The sequence below is a fragment of the Eschscholzia californica genome, unplaced genomic scaffold (assembly GCF_041429995.1).
Source record: "Eschscholzia californica isolate CP2 unplaced genomic scaffold, dmEscCali1.0.p SCAF_6, whole genome shotgun sequence".
Taxonomy (NCBI): Eukaryota; Viridiplantae; Streptophyta; class Magnoliopsida; order Ranunculales; family Papaveraceae; genus Eschscholzia; species Eschscholzia californica.
This window is the reverse complement of record NW_028238483.1, coordinates 17,828,741-17,854,718: the sequence shown is the minus strand read 5'-3', so window position 1 is coordinate 17,854,718 and position 25,978 is coordinate 17,828,741. Positions and strand designations below refer to the sequence as shown.

Below are 25,978 nucleotides of genomic sequence, written 5' to 3'. Positions count from 1 at the left end.
TGTATCTGATATGTATCTTCTAAAAGTGAAAAAATGAAGGGTAACACTGGAAGAGAAAAAAAATAACATTAATGAAGCTTGGACGAAAAGTCGAAAATGAGGCCATCTAAGTATTTACATAAACGTCAACACTTAGGTGCCCAAGTGATTTATAGTGTTGACATAAATTCCAAAACCCTTAGTTATTAATGACTACAGTAGGTAGCTTTCCATAAATAAAAAAATTCAAATGACTATGGGCCCGAGGCAAAACTAGTCATCATAAAACATGAACCCGACAAAGAAATTAAGTTTGTTGTCGGATCTTCATCATATGCGCTATAGATTACCATTGAATGTTGTTTTCCAAGATTGTTGAGGTACTTTATAATGTTTGAATTGTCACTTTCGATATGCACATATTTCTGCTGTTCTTCAGCTGCCCAGTTGATATTATATAAGATGGTCTTAGTTTCACATTCTTCTGTGTTTCTGGCTCTAGTTGTAATTGTTAGTTCCTTTTAAAGGAACCAAATTCTCTCATATAACCAGGAACTACAATACTAAAGCAGATAAACTAGCAAAATGGACAAAACAACTTCAAAGAACTAAAAAATGGCAGAATTACTCTTACTTTCTTCGTTAATCTGTTGTAATTTGCTTTTGTGGTCCTGTAATCTTTTCTAGTGTAACAACAAAAAAAAAGACAAACAAATTAAAGGGGTGGGGGGGGGGGGGGGGGGGGGGGGAAGGGTAGTGGATCAGGATATTGGGGGACACTTAGAGACAAAATGTTTCTTAGACATTTCAGGACATTTGCCCGTAGACAAAATGTCTTTATAACATTTGATTCATAGGCAAATGTCTTGGAGACATTTTTGGTTCATGGACAAAATGTTTTGGGGACATTTCAACATATTGAATCCAAGGACAAAATATGTAGTGGATATTATTATTATTATTATCGTTGAAGGCCAATTGGTAGGCATTTATTATTTTATATTATCATTATTGTCTAATCATATGAAATAATATATTTGTACTACTATTTCGCAAATATATTTTTCGACTTTTGTAGATATCTGTGAATATCTGTGGACCTTGATAGACATTTAGTTGATATTTATTATTTTAATATTATTACATTCTTACCGTATGAAAAAAAAATTAATAAATCTTTTAAATATATATTTTCGACTTTCTTAAACATCCTTAGATATTTGTGAGCATTGATGGACAATTGGTAAATATTTATTATTTAACATGGTATAATAATATATCAATATAATAATAATGTAATATAATATAATATAATATAATATAATATAATATAATATAATATAATATAATATAATATAATATAATATAATATAATACAATAATAATATAATATAACACAATACAATATAACACAATACAATACAATACAATATAATATAATATAATAATAATACAATAATATAATAATAATATAATATAACAATAAGATAAGATAATATAATATAATAACATAATATTATAATAATATAATATAGTAATATAGTAATATGATAACAATATCATTATTTTACTATAATAGAGTATTATAATAATTAATATTTTTATATGTTATTAATCTGTTATGATCCTTTATGGCTTTGGCTGCCCATATATGATAGGTGCCTATAGTATTACTACCTTGAAGGAATTTGAATTTGTTTCAAGAATGGTGCCTTTATATCCACCTCTCATTCCTTATTTAGATATGCACTAAACGTGTCATCTCATGAGCATAGTTCTTTGGCTAGTCATGGAGAGAAATTTCTTAACCATGAAGGCTCTTTCTTACGTGTCTTTCTTAGACTAAAGTATCCCATGCATGGGTTACTATAAATAGGCAACTTGGGTTCATAATTTGGTATGTAAAATTTAAGAAACAAATTTCTTACTGTTGAAGTCCAGTGAATAAAGATTTAGTTACTATCTCACTTCTTATATCTTTATCCTTTAGTTACAATACAATATTTCTTATACTTTGGGTTATCAAATTACATTACGTTATCAGCACGAGGCTCTGACCAAGTGGGGAAATAATTCCAGTTATAGACGAAGGGTTATCCTGAAAACCGTTTGAAAATCAAAGTAAGTTGTGTTATTACTTTTCAAATGTCGAATCTAACTAATATAAATTTTGCAGTTCTTGACTTAGCAGGAAGGAACTATCTTAATTGGGCTCCTGATATTGAATCTCATTTAGAGGAAAGGAATCTAAAGAAAACCATAGCAGAGGGAAATAATGAAACTTCTCAGAATCGTGCGGCTGCACTAAATTTTATCCGACATCATCTATGTGAAGATCTAAAGTCGGAATATTTAAATATGAGAGACCCTTTATTGTTATGGACCGGTTTAAAGAAACGTTTTGACCATTTAAAAAGAGTTATCCTTCCTAAGGCTTTAAATGACTGGTTGCATCTGAGACTGCAGGATTATAAAACTGTTTCTGAGTATAGTTCTGTTTTGTTTAAAATAACGACAAAATTGGCACATTGTGGTTTTCCTGTTAGTGAAGAACAAATGCTGGAGAAAACATTTTCTACTTTTCATGTATCTAACATGAACCTGCAAGAACAATACAGAAATATGAATTTTAAATGTCATTCTGATTTAATTTCTTGTCTACTTGTTGCGGAACAAAATAGAGAAGTTATTATGAAAAATCAAGAAGCTCGTCCAACAGGTTATTCAGAAGTATCTGAAACCTATGTGGCATCTTATGGACGAGGTGGTCGTGGCAACGATCACAACAAAAATAATAGAGGTGGTGGCTACCACTCTAGAGGACGTGGTCGTGGCAACGATCACCAAATAGATACCAGAGATGGTGGCTACCATTCTGGAGGACGCGGACGTGGGAATGGTCAAAATTGGAATAACGGAGATGGTGGCTACCACTCTGGTGGACGTGGTCGTGGTTACGGTCGTGGTCGTCGAGGACGTTATAATAACTCGAGTACTAGACATCATCCATTTAGTCGACAAGACAAAGGAAAAAGAGAATTAAATGAACCATCTGAAATGCAAACTAAATCATGTTATAGATGTGGCATGACAGGTCATTGGCAAAGGACCTGTAAAACTTCAAAACATCTGGTAGATCTTTATCAAGCGTCGTTAAAGAAATCAACGACGAATACAGAAATGAACCAGATGGAGATAGGTGGTTCCTCCTATAACACTGGATTAGATGTGTCTGATTTTCTAGTTGATGAAGTGGAAATTCATCATACTGAATCACAAACCGAGTTATTTCCTGTTGATTACGGCGGTAATCTGGAGATTCCAAAAGATTGTGTCCCAGCAGCCGAAAGAGATATATATGATGGTAGCTTTGATCATCTACCTCCAGCTGAATTTGACAAACTACTTGATGAAGAGTTTGACAAAATTTTCCCAGAATAGTGTTATATTTGTATATATTTTTTGTTTCTTAAATAATTAATGTAATATTATCATGTTCATATAATACAAATATGTTATAATCTTATGTCTTACTTTTGTGTACATAAGGTATGGATTACAGAAAGACAATATCAAAGGATGATGAAGATATATGTGTAGTTGATAGCGGAACTACAAACTCTATCTTTCGAAACAATAAATATTTTGAGACCTTGAAGTTATACAAGGCTAATGCGATAACAATCGCTGGTTCATCTAGTCTCATTGAAGGCTCTGGTAGAGCAACTATAATATTACCGCATGGTACGAAAATAATCATTGATGACGCATTGTTTTCAACCAAGTCTTTGAAAAATTTATTAAGCTTTAAAGACATTCGTCGAAATGGTTACCACATCGAGACTAGAGATGAAAATAATGAAGAATATTTATATATTACTTCAAATACTTCTGGCAAGAAACATGATTTAGAGAAACTGTCGACTCTTTCTTCTGGATTGTATCTTGTAAGGATAAGAACGATTGAATCATATGTTGTCGTAAACCAGAAGCTTTACGACCCTAGTGTGGTGACACTTTGGCATGATCGTTTGGGACATCCTGGATCTACCATGATGAGTAGAATAATCCAAAATTCTCAAGGACACCCATTACAGAACCAGAAGTTTCTGATAACTAAGGATTTTAATTGTAAATCCTGCTCTCTTGGTAAATTGATTGTAAAACCATCTTTCACAAAAGTTCATATAGAATCTCCTAAATTTTTGGAAAGGATTCAAGGAGATATTTGTGGTCCTATTCACCCATCATGTGGACCATTTAGATATTTTATGGTATTAATTGATGCATCTACCAAATGGTCTTACGTTAATCTTTTATCAACTCGTAATAATGCTTTTGCACGATTACTAGCTCAGATTATTAGACTACGTGCTCATTTTCCAGATTTTCCTATCAAAAGGATACGTCTTGATGGGGCAGGAGAATTTACATCAAAGGCTTTTGATGCTTACTGTCAGGCTGCTGGTATTGATCTTGAACATCCTGTAGCATATGTTCATACCCAGAATGGTCTAGCAGAATCATTCATAAAACATCTACAACTAATTGCAAGACCAATGTTGATGAAAACTAAATTGCCTATTTCGGCTTGGGGATCTGCAATATTACATGCTGCAGCTTTGATCCGTCTTCGACCCAGAGCAAATGGTTATTCTCCGTTACAACATGTTTTGGGTCATCAACCAAATATTACACATTTACGTGTTTTTGGGTGTGCGGTGTATATCCCTATTTCACTTCCAAAACGTACTAAATTTGGACCTCAGCGGCGGCTGGGTATATATGTTGGTTTTGACTCACCATCTATTATAAGATATCTCGAACCTATGACAGGTGATACTTTTACCGCACGTTTTGCAGATTGTCATTTTGATGAGACAATTTTCCCACCATTAGGGGGAGAAAATCCGTCTACATCGGATAATAAACAAAATGATTTATGCTGGCATACAGAGAGTTTGTCTTATCTAGACCCTCGAACTAGTCAGTCAGAACTAGAAGTAGAAAGGATAATACATTTGCAAGGCATTGCAAATAAACTACCAGATGCATTTAATGATGCTGCAAGGGTAACAGAATCATATATCCCTGCTGTTAATGCTCGTGCACGAATTAATATTCCTAAAGGACCAGGAGAAACTGCTATAGCAAATGAGTCGTCTAAGCTACGTCAGAAACGTGGACGACCAATTGGTTCTAAAGATACTATTCCTAGAAAGAGAAAGAATCAATCACAAAATAATAGTTCTCTAGAAGAGACTATTAATGATACAGCCACACTTTCTGAACAAATACCCCTTGAAGAAGATAAAACTTTTGATGAGGCAGAGATACAAAATAATGAGGAAGTCTCTATAAATTATGAATGCTCAAAGGAAGTTTGGGACCGAAATGAAACAATTATCGACGAGGTATTTTCTTTTGCAGTGGCAACCTCAATTCTGAAAGAGAATGGTGATTATGAACCACGCTCTATTGAGGAATGTCGACAAAGACCTGATTGGTCGAAATGGAAAGATGCAATTCAGGCAGAGCTAGATTCACTCAATAAGCGTAGTGTTTTTGGACCAGTGGTCCTCACACCTAAGGATGTAAATCCAGTTGGGTTCAAATGGGTTTTTGTGAGAAAACGCAATGAAAATAACGAAATCGTTCGCTACAAAGCACGACTTGTGGCACAGGGTTTTCTACAAAAACCTGGGATAGATTATGAGGAAACATATTCTCCTGTTATGGATGCCATTACATTCAGATATTTAATCAGTCTAGCCGCTCAAGAAGGACTCGATATGCATCTACTGGATGTCGTTACTGCATATCTATATGGCAATCTAGATACAGATATTTATATGAAAGTCCCCGAAGGTTTCAAGTTACCTGAAGGAAAACCACGTGTCATGTATTCACTTAAACTTAATAGAGCTTTATATGGTTTAAAGCAATCAGGGCGAATGTGGTACAATCGTCTCAGTGAATACTTGACCAAGGAAGGTTATGTAAATGATCCGGTTTGTCCATGTGTGTTCATCAAGAAATCAAATATTGGATTTGCTATCATTGCAATATACGTTGATGATATAAACTTAATTGGGACAGTTGAAGATGTCTCAAAAGCTGCAGAATATTTGAAGAAAGAATTTGAGATGAAAGATCTTGGAAAAACAAAATTCTGCATTGGTTTACAAATTGAGAGGAGCACAAGTGGCATACTTGTTCATCAAAATTTATATATTGAAAAAGTCTTGAAAAGATTTCACATGGACACTTCATATCCTCTTAGTACTCCAATGGTTGTCAGATCTCTTGATACTATAAAAGATCCTTATCGTCCTAAAGAAGATAATGAAGCACTACTTGGTCCTGAAGTACCCTATTTAAGTGCAATCGGTGCTTTATTATATTTGGCTCAATGTACTAGACCTGACATTTCTTTTGCAGTAAATTTATTGGCCAGATTCAGTTCGGCACCAACAAAACGACATTGGATGGGAGTAAAACATATTCTCCGATACCTTCGAGGAACTACTGACATGGGGTTATTCTATTCGAAGAATTCCTCTGATGGTTCACAAGTGATAGGATATACTGACGCAAGATATTTATCTGATCCACATAAAGGAGTTTCACAAACAGGTTATGTTTTTAGTAGTGGCGGTACAGCTTTCTCTTGGCGATCAAGTAAGCAAAGTATGCCTGCTACATCTTCTAACCACTCGGAGATTATTTCTCTTCATGAAGCTACCAGAGAATGTGTATGGCTAAGGTCTATTATTAGTCATATTAGACTTTCATGCGATCTCCCCGGAATTACAAAATCACCTACCATTATTTATGAAGATAATGCGGCTTGCATTGCTCAAATTAAGGAAGGATATATTAAAGGTGACAGAACAAAACACATTTCACCTAAATTATTTTTCTCGCACCATCTACAGAAGAATGGCGAAATTGATATTCGGAAGATACAATCATGTGAAAATTATGCCGACTTGTTTACCAAGTCTTTGCCTACTACAACATTCAGAAAACTAGTACATGGCATTGGAATGCGGAGTTTGAATAATCTTATGGTATAAGAATACATCGGTCTAAGATATGATATTCATCAGGGGGAGAATATCATCTATGAAGATTTTCGTATCACTAGCACTGGCTGGATATCTACGCTCTGTACTCTTTTTCCTTCGTCCAGTTTTTATCCCAATGGGTTTTTCTGGCAAGGTTTTAACGAGGCAGTATTTTATGCGTATTCAACGTTACTCAATAACTCTACTATTATACTCTTCTTCTTCATCAGATTTTATCTTACATGGCTTTCTGATAAGATTTTTAATGAGGTTATTATTTCGCGTTATGGTCATCCAAGGGGGAGTGTTATGATCCTTTATGGCTTTGGCTGCCCATATATGATAGGTGCCTATAGTATTACTACCTTGAAGGAATTTGAATTTGTTTCAAGAATGGTGCCTTTATATCCACCTCTCATTCCTTATTTAGATATGCACTAAACGTGTCATCTCATGAGCATAGTTCTTTGGCTAGTCATGGAGAGAAATTTCTTAACCATGAAGGCTCTTTCTTACGTGTCTTTCTTAGACTAAAGTATCCCATGCATGGGTTACTATAAATAGGCAACTTGGGTTCATAATTTGGTATGTAAAATTTAAGAAACAAATTTCTTACTGTTGAAGTCCAGTGAATAAAGATTTAGTTACTATCTCACTTCTTATATCTTTATCCTTTAGTTACAATACAATATTTCTTATACTTTGGGTTATCAAATTACATTATAATCTAATTTTTATAATAATTATTATTTTTTATTATCTTCCTTACTTAAATGTCTCCAAGTGTCCTCAAATGTCGTCTCCAAAAGCTCTTCAAATTTACATAAAATGTTTCCACATGTCCCCAAAACTAATTTGTCTTGAAATGTCCATATTTCTGTGTCCGGACATTTCAGGACATTTGAAATGTCCCGAATGAATGACACAGACATTTTGAGACATTTAAAATGTCCCCGACGAATAACACAGACATTTTGAGACATTTGAAATGTCCCTAATCAATAACACAGACATTTTGAGCCGTGAAAATGTCTCCCAATATCCTTATCCACTAGCCCCCTAAGCTGATCCATTTCCGGCCTTGAAGTGAAGTTTATACCCGTAGCTAATTTTGTCTAATAAAACCCCAAATAACTCTTTATCTACTCTTCCATTCACAACTAAAATAATTATGTTCGATTCGCTTCGAAATCCTTCCCAAAACTCAAAGAAGGTAACTTTCTGAGTTTTGCTTTGTTATTTGTTTCTTCAATTTGATGTTAAATTGCTGAAACTGTTTCTCTTGTTATTTGTGATTAACAGGAGAATAACCGTATAAATTTCAGTCCACAGAACTTCATTCCGGGTCTCATCATCGGTTTCGTTTTTGGGTTGTTAATTGATTTAACAAAACCCCTTAAAACCCAAAGAAAAATTAACAAATCCTCATTTCCTGGTTTGGGTAAGCAGAGAAATCAGCAAAGATTGGTTACAAATGGAAGTGATGATGAAGAACTTAAAATGGTCTGTTTTCTTATTTCTTTATACTCTTGATTTGTCTATGGTTGCTTCTTTTGTATATAAAGTTAGGTTAACTGGATTTAGTTTATGTGTATATGTTTATCTTGACATTTTTGCACTTTTGATGGTCTTTTTCCGGATTATTCGGTAGATTAAATTAATAAAACAGAATGTGGGTATGGTTGAAATGTTGTGTGATTACTTTACCTCTTTGTATTCCAAAATTCAAAGGAAAAAAATGGTTTTATATGGTACTCAAGATTATAGATATTGCTATGGTATCGGTTATATAGAGTGTCTTGTTGACTCTTTAGTGTTAGAGAATGGTGACAGTTTGTTGTGACAATAGATTATTGAATTAGAAAATCTTTGCTGATGCATATTATCGATTCACTGCAAAATGTGGTTGATGCTTTTCGGTCTAGGCATAAACTATGAAAGACCTAGTTCTAGACTGTAATTGAGTAGTCGATAACGAATATCAGACCACATTGACCAACGGGTGATAAACAATATCACTGATGTATCAGGGATAATATCGGAAGATATCAGGAGAAAATAGAGAAGTTGTAGCAGTTCCTGCATAAAATTCAGTTTCTGGTCTCATTGATAAATCGACTAGATCAGTATGAAGCTCTCTTTTGGCATATAATTGAATAGTAGTTAATCCAGCTTCTCGATTAATTGGCTGTATATCGCTTCTATATATCCATTAGAGCTACTTAGGAGAAGCAAGCAAGATTTTAGGTAGGTAGAGGTACACATGCAAGTGAGATTGGTTCAATTTTACGAATGTGTCTAATCTAGTCGGAATAATGAAACACAGGTTTTGGTTGTTAGGCAAGATCTTAGGATGGGAGCTGGAAAGATAGCATCTCAATGTGCTCGTAAGATTCACTTCGATTATATTCTCTTTATCAGAGCATTTCATGTGTTATCGTCACCACTATTTCATGTTCTTACTTCATTTTGACATGTTGTCTTCGTAATTAACAGATGCTGCTACTGGAATATTTGCAGAATTGATGCAAAGGTACTGCACTCAAAGTGTCTGATTATAAAATGCTTGTTAAACCCATATTACCAATTTGACGCACATGTTTCTTCGTTTCTGATTTCATTTGTTTAAATATCTTCAATCATATAGATTAACTGTGTACGGAAGACTTTCATCGGTAAGCTTTCATCGTAAAGGAGAGGGTCTTAATCTGTGTGCTTGAAGCTTTTCGAAATACCTAGTTCATATTATGTAACTCTTGTTCTCGAGGGAGAAGGCATATTCTCTCTAAATAAAAAATTTCTACTTTTGTTGCATTATAATGCTTTAGTATCAAATTTAATCGAGGATCCTCTTATTTATATCTTAATCTTTGCAGCCAGCGAAACCTGTTGAGACAATGGGAGCAATGTGGCCAACCCAAAATAGTAGTCTCATGCAAGAACCAACAGGAAATGTTAGTCAGTGATCTTTTACTTTTGGTAGCTTATTTTTCAATTCAATAGAAATAGTGAAGAGTCAGAAGTCATTAGTCATTACCTTTTATTTATGCTAATGCAGGATGTTGTGTTCTGATCATTCTAACCAGGAATAGGTTAAAACAAACAGCAGAGAGCATTGGTCTTCCTACTTACGTTGTTGCCGATGCAGGACGTACACAGGTATCCTTTCATCCCCCCTTAGCATTATCAAGAAAAAATCTCTCTCAGATTTAAAGTGGTTTACCAATTTAAAGTAGGATAGTTTCTGTAAGATCCAAGAATAGAGCACCTTTATGTTATCATACTCGATAGAACCAAATGGTTCACTTCATTTGGGAAAATATATTTCCTTATTGAGTAAAATGTTTTCTGTTAAAGAGAAAATTTTGTGGAATAAACGACGTTCTGGATTGTTCACCCTTAATAAAGGCAGCATATTCAGAATTAGCAAGTTAAATCCGATTTATTTGTCATTTCTGATGGTCTCAACTACATAAATTTTTGTTAATTTACTATATTAGGATGTAGTTATTAATTTTCTTCATCCATTAGCATTATTTTTTGGAACAAGATTTACTGTTTGCAAACTTCAGACCTGTCTGTACTTTCTCTCCACAGGTTTCTGCTGGATCAAAGACAGTTCTCGCTGTTGGGCCTGGTACGGTTCTTTTCTTTGCGACTATTCTAGAGTATCATTTATTTCTTAGATTTTGCATTTTTCGACTTCAAGTTATTGCTATTACAGACAACTTGAACAAAAGACACACTCTTAACGTGGTTGAAAAGCTTTAGGCTTGTTATCGGCGAAAAGGGAATAGAAAAGAATGAAGAGGCTTCTAGGATGGGTAGTGAGTCCTTACTTTCAAAAAAATATAAATTAAAATATTACCCCACAGTTTTCTAGAGGTATATCAATTTGATGAAATATTTGAGGTAGAAGGCTGCGAGGCGTTTACAGAATAATAGCCGACTTTGAATCTCTTCTGCGTTTGGTTGTTGGAACTGGTTTTAATTGATATAGAGATGGATATATAGATCTGATCTTTACTGTGAAAATTCGGGTGTCATAGCCTTAAGACACTGCAGAGTGTTTGATTCTTTCATAAAGGGGTGGTATACTTGTGTAGCCCGAATTACTTAGAAATTAAGAAGTAAATAACCACTTAGTTTGTAAGATGATAGGGAGGAGGACATCGAAGTCGTACAACTTATGCTCGACTAGTCTCACAAAGAACTGTCGTAACCACGGTTGCTCCTCGAATTTTAAGAAGTATTAGTGATACAGTGCCTATGTATCAGAAAGTTTATAAATCGTCCAGGGCCAGTACACCATATGCTAATCTTTGTTTTATTGGAACGACACCTTCCAATTTGTGGGCAATGTCCGGACTTCATTTGGGAAATAGTAGCTGCTTATCGGTCTCTAAACCAGTACGTAACTGAAATTTGTGACTCGTCAAACTAACCTCGCCACTTCATTGTTATGAGCATATCATACTTAACTCAGATATCATAACAAGATTTAGCTTGTTAGTCATCTGTCACACTTTGTCTTTGTTATACTGAGTGAAAGTCTCGTAAACCTTTGAAGATTCAATCTACTTTTGTTGTTCACCCTTACGCTTACGTGCCACTACTCCCCAATTAGCAATTGCTGCGAACTTAGTGAAAAATCCCAATCTCCTCTACCAAGACGATACACATCTCACAGAGAGGTTAAGTTAGAAAATGTGCAGCTCTTTGAGCACAGACACTATTGTTCGGAGGAAAGTAGTTAATAACTAGATATGACAACATATGGTGTACTATACATGGTAGATACAAGTGTTATATATCCAATATAACGCATTCTACATGGTCGATACAATATTGCCAATATCTAGTTTATCGCCCTTCGCCAGGATTCATCTTATATATAACACAGAATACTTGCCGCTATTTCCGGTTCGGTTTTATCTATTTTACAAAATAGTGACTTCTTACACAACCTTTTTTGAGATGCCAATTTGGTTTTATGTTTTGAATAGGTAGAAAATCATCTTTGGATTCAGTAACAGGAAAACTACGCTTACTATGACATCTATCAGCTAAGAGGCTAATTTGACATTATCTCCTGTGAGGTATTTTACTATTTTAAGTTTTTGTTCTTTTCGTCTGTGTTTTCATAAACAGATCATGCCACATGAAATAAATTTTTCTAACTGGTCCAACAACATAAATCTCATCTCCCCTCGCTCTCGAGTGGTTAATTTTTGGTTTCTGCCCAATCTCAAGTTTATATCAGCTGTTTATTTGAATAACGAATATCTGAATATCGGTTTTTGTGATTCACTTATGTTTTGTTTTTTCATGTTACCTCAAACAAGTCGAGGATAGTTTTACGGTTTTATCTACGTTCCATATAAGTCATTTTTTTTATTCTATTTATTTGTGTCGTTGATTCATCTATCAGATCTTAATTTTTCAACAGGTTAGTGTTTCTTTTATTTTAAATCAATCTCATAATCTCATCAATAACTCGTAAATGTTCTTCTACTAGGATTCGTATTCTTACAAATGGATATAGGTGTTGATATATACTGGATATTCAGCTTGGAGATGGAAAAGTTAGAATTGATCAGTTGGAGTAAGGGATATCTACTTCAGTCATGTTTGGAAGTTTTCAACATTTCTGTAATACTACCAAAACATTTGAGAAACTTAGAACTAATTCTTCAGTCTTAGGGAACATTGGAATAGAAAGGGAGGTTTCTTTCTCTCACTTTTTCTACCTAAAGGTAGCAACTATGTGTATGCATATATACATTGGAAGTTTGAATCGACTCGTGTGTGTCTGTGTACTGTGTGAAGAGAACCAGGATCTGATTCATGAATGATTGATTTAGTTGTGTTTGTTTTTCTCTAACATGTTTGAATCTAAATTTTCTGATTCAGATGGCCGCAAAATCATTCTAAAATTCAATTTGACGAATTGGACATCACGAGTCGATTCAAACTTCCGATCAGGTTTCTTAGAAAAAAAGACATTGTCTTAGTTTATAAACCATGCCTTTGTATGACCACCATTAAACATTTCCAGTATCTTGGTAAAAAACAGAAGGGAGAGTTCATCTTTTTGCTAACACAGATATCTGTGGAGATTGCTATGTCCACCAAAGTCCACAACCACTACCTCTTTTTTTTTGGTGTAAGACTACCTCTTATTAGTTGTGTGATAACATCTGAATCTTTTATTGTTGAGACTATTGTATCAATGGTGCTTCTATAGACGCCTCATTTTTCTGTTCTAGACGTCTGACTGGTGTTCATTGACTCTAGTCAATTCAATTTAAACAGTGCACTCTTTAACTGCCCTTCCCTCGGATAGTCCAGTCTGAGTGGTCCTAGACTGTCTAATTTGAGTGGTCCTAGATCGTCTAGTCTGAAAGGTTTTGGGTGTCCAGTCCGAGACTTTGCTTATGCTCTTTGAGTGGACAGCCCGACACTTTGCCTATGCTCTTGGATTGGACAATTTGAAGGCTTGCATACTTATCGGACTGTTCAGTCTGAAGGGCTTGCTTACATCTCGGAGTGTCCAATCTCTTACCATTCAAAATATTTTTAAGATATCAGGGACTCCACTGCTATTCAGTAATCACTCTAGAACCACTTGAAATTAACCAAAAATTGAAAATAAATATCTTTAATGGGTCTTAACTACTTCGAAAACCTTTCAAATATTAGATTAAAAGATAAAGCCACAAAAAAGTTAAACTTTTTTAAACCGATTTTGATTAAGAAATTGGGATCTTTTAAAACCTCTCTCTAGACTGTTTATTCAAAGTTTCTTTAAAGAACGAATTGTAAATGATACTCTTTAGAAATACAAGAAAAGACCCAAGGGTTTTGACGAAATTCTGAAAGAAAATAAAAGAATAAGTAGAAATCAGCGGGCCTTCATTTTCAAAACTGACACCTACAGACTAAAAACGTGACGTTTCAACAACAAAAACTCAAAACTTGAGGGCCCAGAAAAGAGTAGAGCAAGTCCAGGGTGCATGGATGGGCTCCCAAATTCAAATTTGAAGATCCCAACCCACCCGTGGACTCTCCAAACCCTGGAACCCCAGGATTGGGCTATTGGGAGCCCGGAATGAGGGGTGAGGGGGGAGCGGGCTCCCAACTCCAAATTACTATAGTTGGGGACTCCCAACACCCCTCTTTTATTATATTTTTTCTTTTTTCTAAAAAAAAAAAGTTACTTTAAATCTTCCAGTCTTAGTAAGTTTACATTTTTTAATGTAATTTTTCTAAAATCTTTTTATTGCTTTTTTAACATTTTGTCTCTAATTTTTTTGTTTATCTTTTTAAAATTCTCTCTCTCTCTCTCTCTCTTTGTCTCCAGAATAGTATCAAATTTAAATTTAAAATTTAAAATTAATAATTTATAGTTAAAAATTGAAATCAAAAGTCCACACACGTACGTAATGATTTGAGAGTTCATGTTCGGAGCTCGACATCGAAGTTGAAATCAAAAGTCCACACACGTACGTAATGATTTGAGAGCTCCTGTTGGGAGCTCCTACATTGGACTTGCCCTTAGAGCAAAAAAGAATGGGCCACCAAACTACCGAAACTCGATGGGTTAAAAAGTAAAACAAACCAAGAATTGTAGAAACTTTTTCTTTAACATAGAGTCAATTTAATGTCTTAATCCTTTGGTTTCACATTCTAAATATCCCCAAGTACATCTTTTTTGTTTCCAATTTACTTGTGGTGTCTTTTGTATAGTTGGTTTATGATTGACTTCAAATTTTTTGCTTGTAATTAATTTACTAATTCTTACTCTCTCCCACACACTCTCTTTAATATATATTATCATCACTATCACTAGTACCATACTTAGTACTTTGTAAGAAGATGGAAGCATTTAATTGAGATTGGAATATATGAATAGAATATTGTATTACATGAGGACATGAATGTGTTTGCACGTGACCACCGCAACAATTGCTTCCCAATGAAAAACTAATATATTTTATGTACAATTGGTATAATGATATGGATAAAGCAATATGAGATGTCTGTGAAACAATTCTATTACATAACTTGTCAATTTACAGACAAGTTTTTCAATGAAATTGATCTCATGTTGATGGTCCAAATGCTGACAAATATAGGGTCAAAACAACTAATGCTTTAGACTCCTAAGTGGAGAATTTTGTTTACCTATTTAGTTAGACCATGTAACTAGTATTTGTGTAGAAGGCTAATTAAAGAAAAAATGAGTGAAAAACCCAAAGATCTAGACCCTAATAAGAAAAAAACCCACTCAAAAATAATAATGTCAAAAAAGCCCATTTTTTGAATATTTTTCAAAATGTATACAACATATGTAATTATGTTGTCAACAAGACAACATATTTTATTTCATAATTCCATTTTTACCCTTATTTGTTGACAACATATATCATTGTGTTGTTATAAAATGTTGACAATATCTATAATAATGTCCCGACTTATTATAAAATGTTGACGTCATATATAATTATGTTCTTAACAACATATATAATGTATTAGTCAAAATATTATTTGTTCGTTAACGGGTTTGTTAAATACAAAGGATAATATGCATAACATTTTAATTTTTGCAAAGGACAAATAAAAAAATGCTTTAGTCTTTACATTTATGTTGAAAGCAAAACAAAAAATGCTGAAACCCTTTATTTTTTCACAAGACAAATCGAAAAATGTTGTAGCCAAAATGTTTGTGTTAGTTTGTCTATGTAAAATGCAAAAGAAAAAAATGCGAAATATTTTGACAAAACAATGTCTAAGCAAGAACGAATTTGTTCAAAAATTTACAAATTGTTGAGACAAACTAAGATTTGTTCAGAAATTTACAAAATTGTCGAGAGCAAACCAAGAATTGTTCAGAAATGTTCAAAATTGTTTTTTGACGTTGATTTGGGAGGAAAGTTTCATTTTGGAAGGTAAAATTGTATTTTTACCTACTGGGTTTTTTCCTCATTATTATTTAGTATTGGGCCTGATGCTCTTTAACTTCCCCATTTTGGGCCTTATAATTACCGGCGCCCCTAATTAAATTAGATGGTACAGGCACTTGTTTCTTTAGAAAAAGGTCACCTAATCGAGCCATTTTTAGTAGTTATATATTTCTTTATCATTTACCCTACTATTATGGAAAATAAAATGCCTCCCCCTTTCAGAGGTATGTTTGGCAGCATCTTTCTAATTTCATATTTTATTCTTGACATTATTTATCTAATAATATAATCATGGAAAATAAATATGCCTTTACGATATTTTTAAAGGCAAGTTTGGTTGCATCTTTCTGATTTTATATTTTATGCTTCAAATTATTTCTTTTCTATTATCTTGGAATCTACAATGTTTTCTTAGTTATTATTCCACTATAAAATTTCTCGGGATCAGATATTCTCGTCTTTCAACAATTTTTTCTTGAGAAAATTCTACAAGAAAGTTATTAATATCAAAATGTCTACAAGAAAGTTATACTAAAATTCTAAATTTTTTTTTTTGAGAAATCAATTACAATCTACGTTAGTCATTACAATACATGATACATCATGAAGATGTAATGAGCACGAAAACCGCCTAATTTAAACCATAATGAAAGAGCCCTAAAGCACGAGAAGCGGCTAATTTAAACCATAATGCAAGAGGGCTAAAGCCCGGAAACCGCCTGATTTAAACCCTAATGAATGAAGCCTAAAGCCCGACAAATTATTATATTATTTACTATATATGTTGCCTAAATTATAAGGGTTAAATCTTGATATGGCAAATTGCTTCCACGGAGACTCGATCCCACAACCTCATATGTTTAAGAGGGGTGTTCAACCGCTGCATCAAAGGGTGGTGGACATACTAAAATTCTAATTGTGGTAAATATATATATATACATGTACAATAGTAGTCGGAGTGGTGAGATCAGAACGAGATGGACGCACAGTTTAAGGGTAGTTACTAAAAAGATTTTACTTAGTGATTTATAGAATCTCAAATAAACACATCTATAAGTATCTTCCAAGAATATTCATCTTTTCAAAACGCCGCATAACAACTTCGTTATCAATAGTATCAGATACGTCTTTCTCAACATATGCAAGCAAGTTATCATTCATCTACTCTCTCCCCACATTAATCTCCCCATGAATTTTGAAAAAAATAAGAAATAAAGCAAAATTAAGTTTCGATTCTTAAATTGTAATATTTTTACAACTTTGTTCATGAATTCAATTAGCTACTACAGTGTCTTTCAAATCGAAAAAAAACTGAAAATACATTAGAATAAAATATTACTAATATTATTAACTAAATATTTTGCATGATTATGATTACTGTAAGCCCTAATGTATCAAAAAACTAAATTTATATTAAAATTTAAAAGAGGGAGAGAGAACATAAAAAAGTAATCTTAGTTTAAATTAAATACCATTCAAGTAACTGAAAAATTGTATGTTTATGGGTTATCAGTTGTCACAACAAACATAAAACTAAATAATGAGTAAGAGGCTTTCAACAAAAAAAAGAATAATGAGTAAGACTTAACATGTTGGCTGCTATTTGCAACAAAAGAAAAACATATTTGGTGCCTAGGTTTCATGTGAATCAACAAAAAATGTTGACAACGTATATAATTTGGTTGCTAAGTACATACATAACAGATTAGCCAAAAAATTACTTGTCTATTCATATATAGGGTTGTCTAATACAAAAAAGTAGTATGCATAACATTCTAATTTTTGCAAAAGACAAATAAAAAATACATTAGTCTAAATGTATATGTCAAAAGCAAAAAAAATGCGAAAATCATTTCTTTCTCATAAGACAAATCAAAAAAATGCTTTAGCCAACATGTTAGTGTCAGTCAATGTATTTGTCAAATAGAAAAGACAAAATGCAAAAACATTTTTTGGGCAAAAAATAAATTTGTTCAAAAATTTACGAAATTATTTAGAGGAAATTAAGATTTGTTGATGGAAATTTTCAAAAATGTTTTTTACGTTAATTTGGGCAGGTATTGCAATAAGGACAAATTCGACCGCGAGTTCATTTCGGGAGTAAAGTTGTACTTTTATAAAATGGATTTTTTTCAAATATTATTCTAGATTGGGTAAATGGATTTTTTCAAATATTATTCTAGACTTGGTCTGGTTTTTTTATTATCCTAACATTCTGAATTTTTAAATTATCATCGTAATATAATCATTCCAAAGTTTGCGCAAGAAAAAATCTTCGAATTAGCTCCTCTTTCTAAGCTTAGAGAGAGAAAGTATATCTGAAATTTTTACCAAGAACAGAGAACAAATCTTGCTGAATAATCCTCGGACTAGATCTAATTTCTTTGCAAGAACAGAATTTTAGATTAGAAATAGAGAAACTGGATCTGATTATCTCCACCAAAAACAGAACACAAAAACCAAATATGATTATTTCCAAGGGGTTGTTTTGAGCTTTCATCTGCTATCAATTGCTTTGAAGCCAAAAGACATCAGGTCTTAGTTTCTATTTACCTCGTTATCCAGCTTCGTTAGGTCGGAAGAAACAACTTCGTTAAGGTGCCTTTAAATGACTTGTATCTACTTGTGTTGGTGATTTTGGTTCTTTAGTTTTCCTTAGATCTTACCATCATGTTCACTTCTTGATCTTTGCATACTTGATAACTCGAATACTTGATGATCTTGGTATTCTGCTTCTTACTCCATCGGTTGAGTTTTAAGTTCCTGCCTTCGCATCATGAAGTTCATCATCTTGACTTCCACCGCCGGTGTCGAACGCCGGCGGAATAGGGATGACGATACAGGTGCCCATCTTTTTGACACTTCTCTAGCTTCTGCTGCCACGTGCCCTCTTTCATACCCAGGTGGTCATTTATTGTTTCGGGACATGTTTCTCATATTCGGGCCCATTTGTATTTTCAAGTGTAAGGTTGGGCTCATTTATCTATTAGGCACTCCTTTCGACCCAGGAGAGTCCAGGGGGACCTGGCTTTTATTCCTTCTGGGTCGGCCTTTTGACCGGGCAAGAAAATTTCAAATTTTGTTGGAAATGTTTTGAAAATGTTTTGGGTTCCTCCTATTTCGGCTAGCACCCATTTAGTAGCCTCAGCTTTGACCTCAACTCTCACCAAATATGCTTCTCTGCCACACCTTCCACCTTTTGCAATTTGTCTGCATTATTTTGCTGTCTTTGTTAAGTCTTTTGGCTCGGACTTTAGCGACCCTATTTACCAGGTGTTCGATCGCAATCTCTTCGGCTTGTGGTGGGACATGACTTCTCTATCGAGAGAATACTGGAGGTTAATCCTGGAATCTGTTGATTCTGCCTTTAAGAAATCACAGGGCTTCTTTGAAGCTCTGAATTTCTTTTTTCACTTGGTTCTTTAGGTGTGCTTTGAACTGAATTTACTTGTGAGGTGGTGGTCATGGGTTAGACTGTTAGTTAGTGGTTACTTGCAGGAATGGGAGTCACGTTCCTCCAGCCGGGTCTCAATCTGGCCATTTTGTTGGGAGATGGTTCAGTTTCGTTGGTTATGGTTCGTTATGATCGTCTTTGGAGTACCTATCTTTTCCACTTATTATTGCGGAGAAGGATGCCAACTGTCGAAGACACAGAATGAAGAAAATGGGTTAAATTATAAATGTAATTTTTGTTTCTTCATATCTGTATCCCACCGTTCAGTGTTATTCATGTTTCATAAATAATACAATGACACCACTTGTTTTAAAAAAAAAATATTATCATTCCCGACTAACTGAATCTCGATCTATGATCCATCAATTTTTTTTTTTGTTGAAAGGGATCATCAATCCTTTCTTTTTCCTTTTATGTTTACTTCCAAATACATTGGCTGAAGAAAACCATGTCAAAAATTCCCACAAACTAAACTTGAAGTTTTTCTTTGAACTTGTAGTTGTAAGTGCGTATGTCCATGTCCACTTATTTGGAGTGAGTATCTAATTAACTACTTTTCCTTTTCATTCTCTTTTCCCAACAAAAAGTTTCTAACAAAAATGAGAAGAAAAATACAAGCTAAAAGCTAAAATAATAAAGTCCAAAAAAGAATTTCTTCACTAAAATAGTCCAAATTCCACCATAATTTATTCCTATTCCTATACTTCAATTTAAATCAGATAAGCTGCCTAAAATCAGATTCGGTATGACGATGAATCAAATAATCATCACACTTTGATTCATCAAAAGCCGGATTTGGGTACAAAAATTGTTGATATTGAGACCTTTGCATTTCCTTTTGTCGTCGAAGTTCAATCACTTTGCGATGAGAATTTGAATGTTTTGTAACAACATATGTCGGGCTAGAAGCGGGTCGATATTCGGGTACAAGCCGACCTGATTTATACCTGACTCCACAAGCATTACAAAGCGTTTTTGGGCCCATGGGTCCAGTGCGCCACTGGGGAGTTTTGTCCGTGGCGCAATGAAGACATTTCCGCCCATCTCGGACATCTCCACCACCGCTTCTGGTGGGGCTGACGTCAAAAACTTCCTTCTTCTTCATCACCACTCTTATCGTTTTCTTCCCAGATGAATCTGACCCGACTGACCCGACGTCCGACCCAGACGAAGAGGTTGTCGGGGATAAAACCCGTGACGACGACCAGTTATTCAGTGCGGCCCGTGGGCGTTTGCTACGAGCTTTTCCAGGTACGGCTAATTCCGGGTCGAGAGTCGGGTTATTCCCGTTGGATTCGGGTTGGAATTTTTCACGGGTTTCGGATACTTCATTAGTTCGGGTTTGAATTCCAGAAATCAACTGAAGTTTCTGTAAATCTTCAGTTGAAAATGATTCTTCTACGAAATTTGATACCCATTCTAGCTCAGCTAAATCATCATACTGTAAATTGGATCAAATAAAAACAAATTTCATCAAAATTGAATTCAACTTCAAAATTGCATAATTTTGTAGTATTAAATTTTCAGTTTTCTTATGTACTCTGTAACTGAAATTCAAAATTTTCGGTTTAGATTTTCAAAATTGAACTGCAATTGACAAAGAAAAACCTAATTCGAAAAGAATTGAATGAAGAAACTCTAAATTTTCGAATTTGGGAAAAAAATTCAATAAAAATGAGTAACGATAGGAACAAGAAAAACAGTGTAAACTCTGAACAGAAATCATATGTGGTTTGTCCGAATATAAAACAAATGTGGCTTGCCGTGATTCGTAGTTCGATAAGAATCGTCAGAAGCACGACCCACAACAAGCCACATAAAATTTCTGCCCACAGTAGTTTTTCTGTTTCCTGCCATTTTTCATTAAAACATTGAGTAAAATTAAGAAGAAAATGAAATTGAATGGAAAAAAGAAAATTACCGGAACACAGAGATCGTCGGAGAAGGAAGCAATTGGAAAATCACGATCAAAATCAGTAGAGAAATTCTGGTCATGACTACCAGACATTGAGGAATTGGAGGTACTAGTATTATTATTATTATTATCAAGAGTAACAATGGAAGAATCCAATGAAGAATTTCGAGTAAAACAATCAAAATTAGTACTGACATTATCTAAGATAGGATCTTCATTAGAGAAATCAAGAAGATCATCTATGATGAATTGATCAATTGAATTGTTCTTGTTAATGTCTGCATGTTGTTTTTCTAGATTGAATTGAGCATTTACTGAATTGCAAGAGTATTCTTCTTTGAACAATTCTGGCATTTCCATTCTTGCAGACTAGAAAAGAGAAGCGTTTTTAGAGAGAGAGAGAGAGAGAGAGAGAGAGAGAGAGAGAGAGAGAGAGAGAGAGAGAGAGAGAGAGGGTTTCAGTTTATTTTGGTGGAAGGAAATAGACAGACATCTAAATGGAGGAAATTGAAAGAGGGAAGTAGAGAACTATATGTATATATATTAATTAAATTAAATAAAGAAACAAAGCATTTTTACCTGCCGTGATAATTTAGTAGTAATAGAAGTGTTAATTTTGTTTTGGCCTCCAATCTGTTACTAATTGGCAGATTTGGTCCCATAGACAGTTTGGGTTTGACTATATGGTTTAAAAATGTTTCAACTTTTTTCCGGAAATACTTTTAGGGGCAAGTATGAGCATAAATTAGAGGTTTCATTTTGTTTTTTCACGCTAATGAACGACTGTTACAGCTCTAAGTACCTCTTACCTTCTCTCATGGATGTCATTTTGCCACGGATTATCTAACATCGTAACCATAATTACATTGTTCGGGTTGCTAATTCAACAGTAGAGTACTCGACTTTTTAAGTGTAGCTAGAATCTTTTACACATTTGGATGAAGCAACGGATTCTTCTGTACCATTGGTAAAATTTGTAAGACCATGATTAATCTTGAAATGGAATGAATGGAAAAACAACATCTCGTATCAATGAAAAATTCTGAAAATATTTAACCCTTACTAAATTTGGACAAAATATTGTTTGAATTCTTCGAATATGAAAAAAATAAATTCACGAGTCGTCGAGTGGATAAATGGATAAAGCCCTATGGCTACAATTATAGGGAAGTAAAAAACAACAAACTTATGTTCTTAATTTGAATGATCACCCGATCTAATTATACATACTACGTCAGTTTTCATTTTTCACTTTTATTTGATTGCTTATCTCTCATATCTCATAAGATTATCACTTAGGGATTCTCGATCCAATTGATTTTTCTTGGAATCGAACTGACAATGGACTCTAATTTTTCATAGATGAATTCTAGTGAAAATTTGTTCGAAAAGTTAGTCGAACAGTTTACAATCAGATCTCTTATCCCACCTCACTTATGTTCGTTCGAGAGTCGACGTATCCCCTGGCACCCTGGCCGACATTCCACCTCAAAGCATCGATTGGTTATCCATCACAGGACTAGGGAATGTCGCTAAGGGTTGTGACGTTTTCGCGAACCTAGTTCATCCTAATAATTTGACAACGTTATTATATATCGACATTTAATCTGTTATATCTGTCATTCAATATATGTAGTAGTGTGAGTCTTTTATCAAACAAAAACTATCAATGAAAGATAAGGAAAATCATATTTTATTTGCCTTTTATATACTTCACAAATATATAAACAAATCTTTTTACATCATGTAACCACATTTAGGGTGATCTATAAATTATTATCAATTTAACACCCCTTAATTACTTAATACATTTTAGAAATAATGAAGGTAAATTTCCCAAAAGCCCACAATTGGACCAGAAGACCAAATAATGAATGAAGAGCATAACTTTTTTTTTTTTTCTGTAGATGCTTGAAGTAAAAGAAAAGACTATTTAGACAGATAAGATCATAGTAGTTGATTGGTCTGCTGAAATTTCCCAATATTATTTATTAAAAAATTATCTTATTTTAAATTATTTAATTTGAGAAATTAATTTAGACAACTGGGACCCAATAAGACCATAAATCACGTGATGGAGGGTGGAGATAGTGTCAGCTACCATGTGAGATGCTTTAACTCAGTATTAAACCAAATCAAACGGTGATAAATGCCACGTGTCGTAAATCTAATATAGATGTTCATTTGATATCTCTCACACGTGCTATTCTGATAATTTCTACTTTTTCTTCTTTTATTTTAATTTTAATTTTTTTTTTGTTTTTGTTTATTTGGGCTTGGATACTATGATAGCTGGTTAACTACTATGTTTAAGAAGAGTTGACGATAACGTGACTGCACGTGATTATGATCATGTGATTTTTTGAGTGCTACACGTGATAGTATCATGTGACAAGTCACGTGAACTTAATATGCATGAGGAAGTTTTAAAGGCGCTACCCAAAAGTGTTATTGGGATTTCCGAGCTATTGGCGCCCCCCAAAAACTAAGGGGGGGGGTAGTGGATAGGGATTTAGGAGGACATTCATGGACAAAATGTCTCGTAGACATTTCGAGACATTTTAAGACATTTCGAGACATTTGTCTGTAGACAAAAGGTCTTTATAGACATTTTAAGACATTTGATTCATGGACAAAAAGTCTTTATGGACCTTTCAAGACATTTGGTTTATAGACAAAATGTTTTGGAGACATTTCAACATATTGAATCCATGGACAAAATGTGTAGTGGATATTCTTATTATATTATTATTATTATTATTATTATTATTATTATTATTATTATTATTATTATTAATATTATTATTATTATTATTATTAATATTATTATTATTATTATTATTATTATTATTATTATCTCATCATGGATGACAATTGGTAGGCATTTATTATTTTAGTATTATCATTATTGTCTAACCATACAAAATAATATATTTGTACTCATATTTTAAAAATATATTTTTCGAGTTTTGTGGACGTCTGTGGATATCTGAGGACATTTATGGACAATTAGTGGACATTTATTTATTTAATTTTATCATTATCGTTTAATCATATGAATTAAAAATAATTGTACCATTATTTCGAAAATATATTTTTCGACTTTGGTAGCCATCCGTAGATATCTGTGAACATTGATGAACAATTGGTAAATACGTATTATTTTATATAGTATACTAATATATATATATATATATATAATATAATAATAATATAATATAGTAATATGATAATAATATCATTATTACTATAATATAATATAATAATATAATAATATAATAATATAATAATACAATAATATAGTAACATATAATAAGATAATAATAATATAACATAGTAATATAATAAGATAATATTATAAAATATAATAATAATAATAATAATAATAATACAATAATATAATAATAATAATAATACAATAATATGGTAATATAAGAAAATAATGTAATAATAATAGGATAATAATAATATAATATAGTAATATGATAATAATATCATTATTACTATAATATAATAATAATATAATATAGTAATAATATAATATAATAATAATACAATAATATAGTAACATATAATAAGATAATAATAATATAGTATAATAATATAATAATAAGATAATATTATAATAATATAATAATATAATAATATAGTAATGGCAATAATATCATTATTACTATAATAAAGTATTATAATAATTAATATTTTTATATAATATTTATTATAAATTATTTAATCTAATTTGATAATAATAATTATTTTTATATTTCTTAATGAAATGTCCGCAAGTGTCTTCCATATTTTGAAAGACATTTTCTCTCCAAAAGCTCTCCAAATTTACACTAAAATGTCCTCACATGTCTCCAAAACCAATTTGTCTTGAAATGTCCGTAATTTCGTGTCTCTAACGAATACCACAGACATTTCAGGACATTTGAAATGTCTCAAACGAATAACACGGACATTTTGAGACATTTTGAGACATTTTAAATGTCCCCAACCAATAACACAGACATTTGGGGACATTTAAAATGTCCCCAACCAATAACATAGGATTTGGAGGGACATGGCAATGTCCCTCCAAATCCCCAACCACTACCCCCCCCTAAGATGTGGTTTCAGGGGCTTCCTAGGAAAACAAGCACCCTCCCCATCAAGTTTGACCTGACTGGGATCTTAACACCGGTAGGTCACCATTAAGTAGGGGTGGGAATCGGTCCTGACCGGTCGGTACCGGACTCTAACTTCATCGAACCAGTCGACTCAGACATAAACTGTTGGTGACCACCTATATACTCGGACGGACTCAGACGGTCACTCTCAAGAATTTTTTGTCCATTGACCGTCAAAGACCGTTTATTTTACCGGGCCAGTCGAACACCAGACGGTCTCGGTCTGGGCTTTCCAATAAATTTACTTTATTCAGAACTTTATATTTATTACCACAAACAAAATTACTTTCAAATGAAGATGTTTAGCCAAGAAATCAAAAGTAAATATAAAAAAGAAAAAACACAGTTGATCATCATTTGACAAGATATGATTAATTCATGCACTAATGTTTGGTCTCCCAGAGGACTATATGACTATAGCCAAC

General features: G+C 33.3%; 2 protein-coding genes across 2 annotated transcripts; one reads left to right on the top strand and one right to left on the bottom strand.

The window, feature by feature from the left end:
* Nucleotides 1-12,933, top strand: LOC147532115 (Peptidyl-tRNA hydrolase II (PTH2) family protein). The gene is made up of 11 exons (XM_086648658.1): nt 1-110; nt 202-297; nt 8,155-8,262; nt 8,352-8,552; nt 9,376-9,436; nt 9,546-9,582; nt 9,926-10,003; nt 10,136-10,208; nt 10,647-10,686; nt 12,056-12,148; nt 12,568-12,933. The coding sequence occupies exons 3-10, from the start codon at nt 8,221-8,223 to the stop codon at nt 12,103-12,105; spliced, it is 582 nt and encodes a 193-aa protein (XP_086504784.1). The 5' UTR covers nt 1-110; nt 202-297; nt 8,155-8,220; the 3' UTR covers nt 12,106-12,148; nt 12,568-12,933.
* Nucleotides 12,934-20,105: 7,172 nt separating this feature from the next.
* LOC147532114 (GATA transcription factor 9-like) lies at nt 20,106-21,893 on the bottom strand. The gene is made up of 2 exons (XM_086648732.1): nt 21,391-21,893; nt 20,106-20,910 (listed from the first exon to the last, which is right to left on the bottom strand). Exons 1-2 carry the CDS (start codon nt 21,742-21,744, stop codon nt 20,185-20,187), a joined length of 1,080 nt encoding a protein of 359 aa, XP_086504858.1. The 5' UTR covers nt 21,745-21,893; the 3' UTR covers nt 20,106-20,184.
* Nucleotides 21,894-25,978: the final 4,085 nt, after the last annotated feature.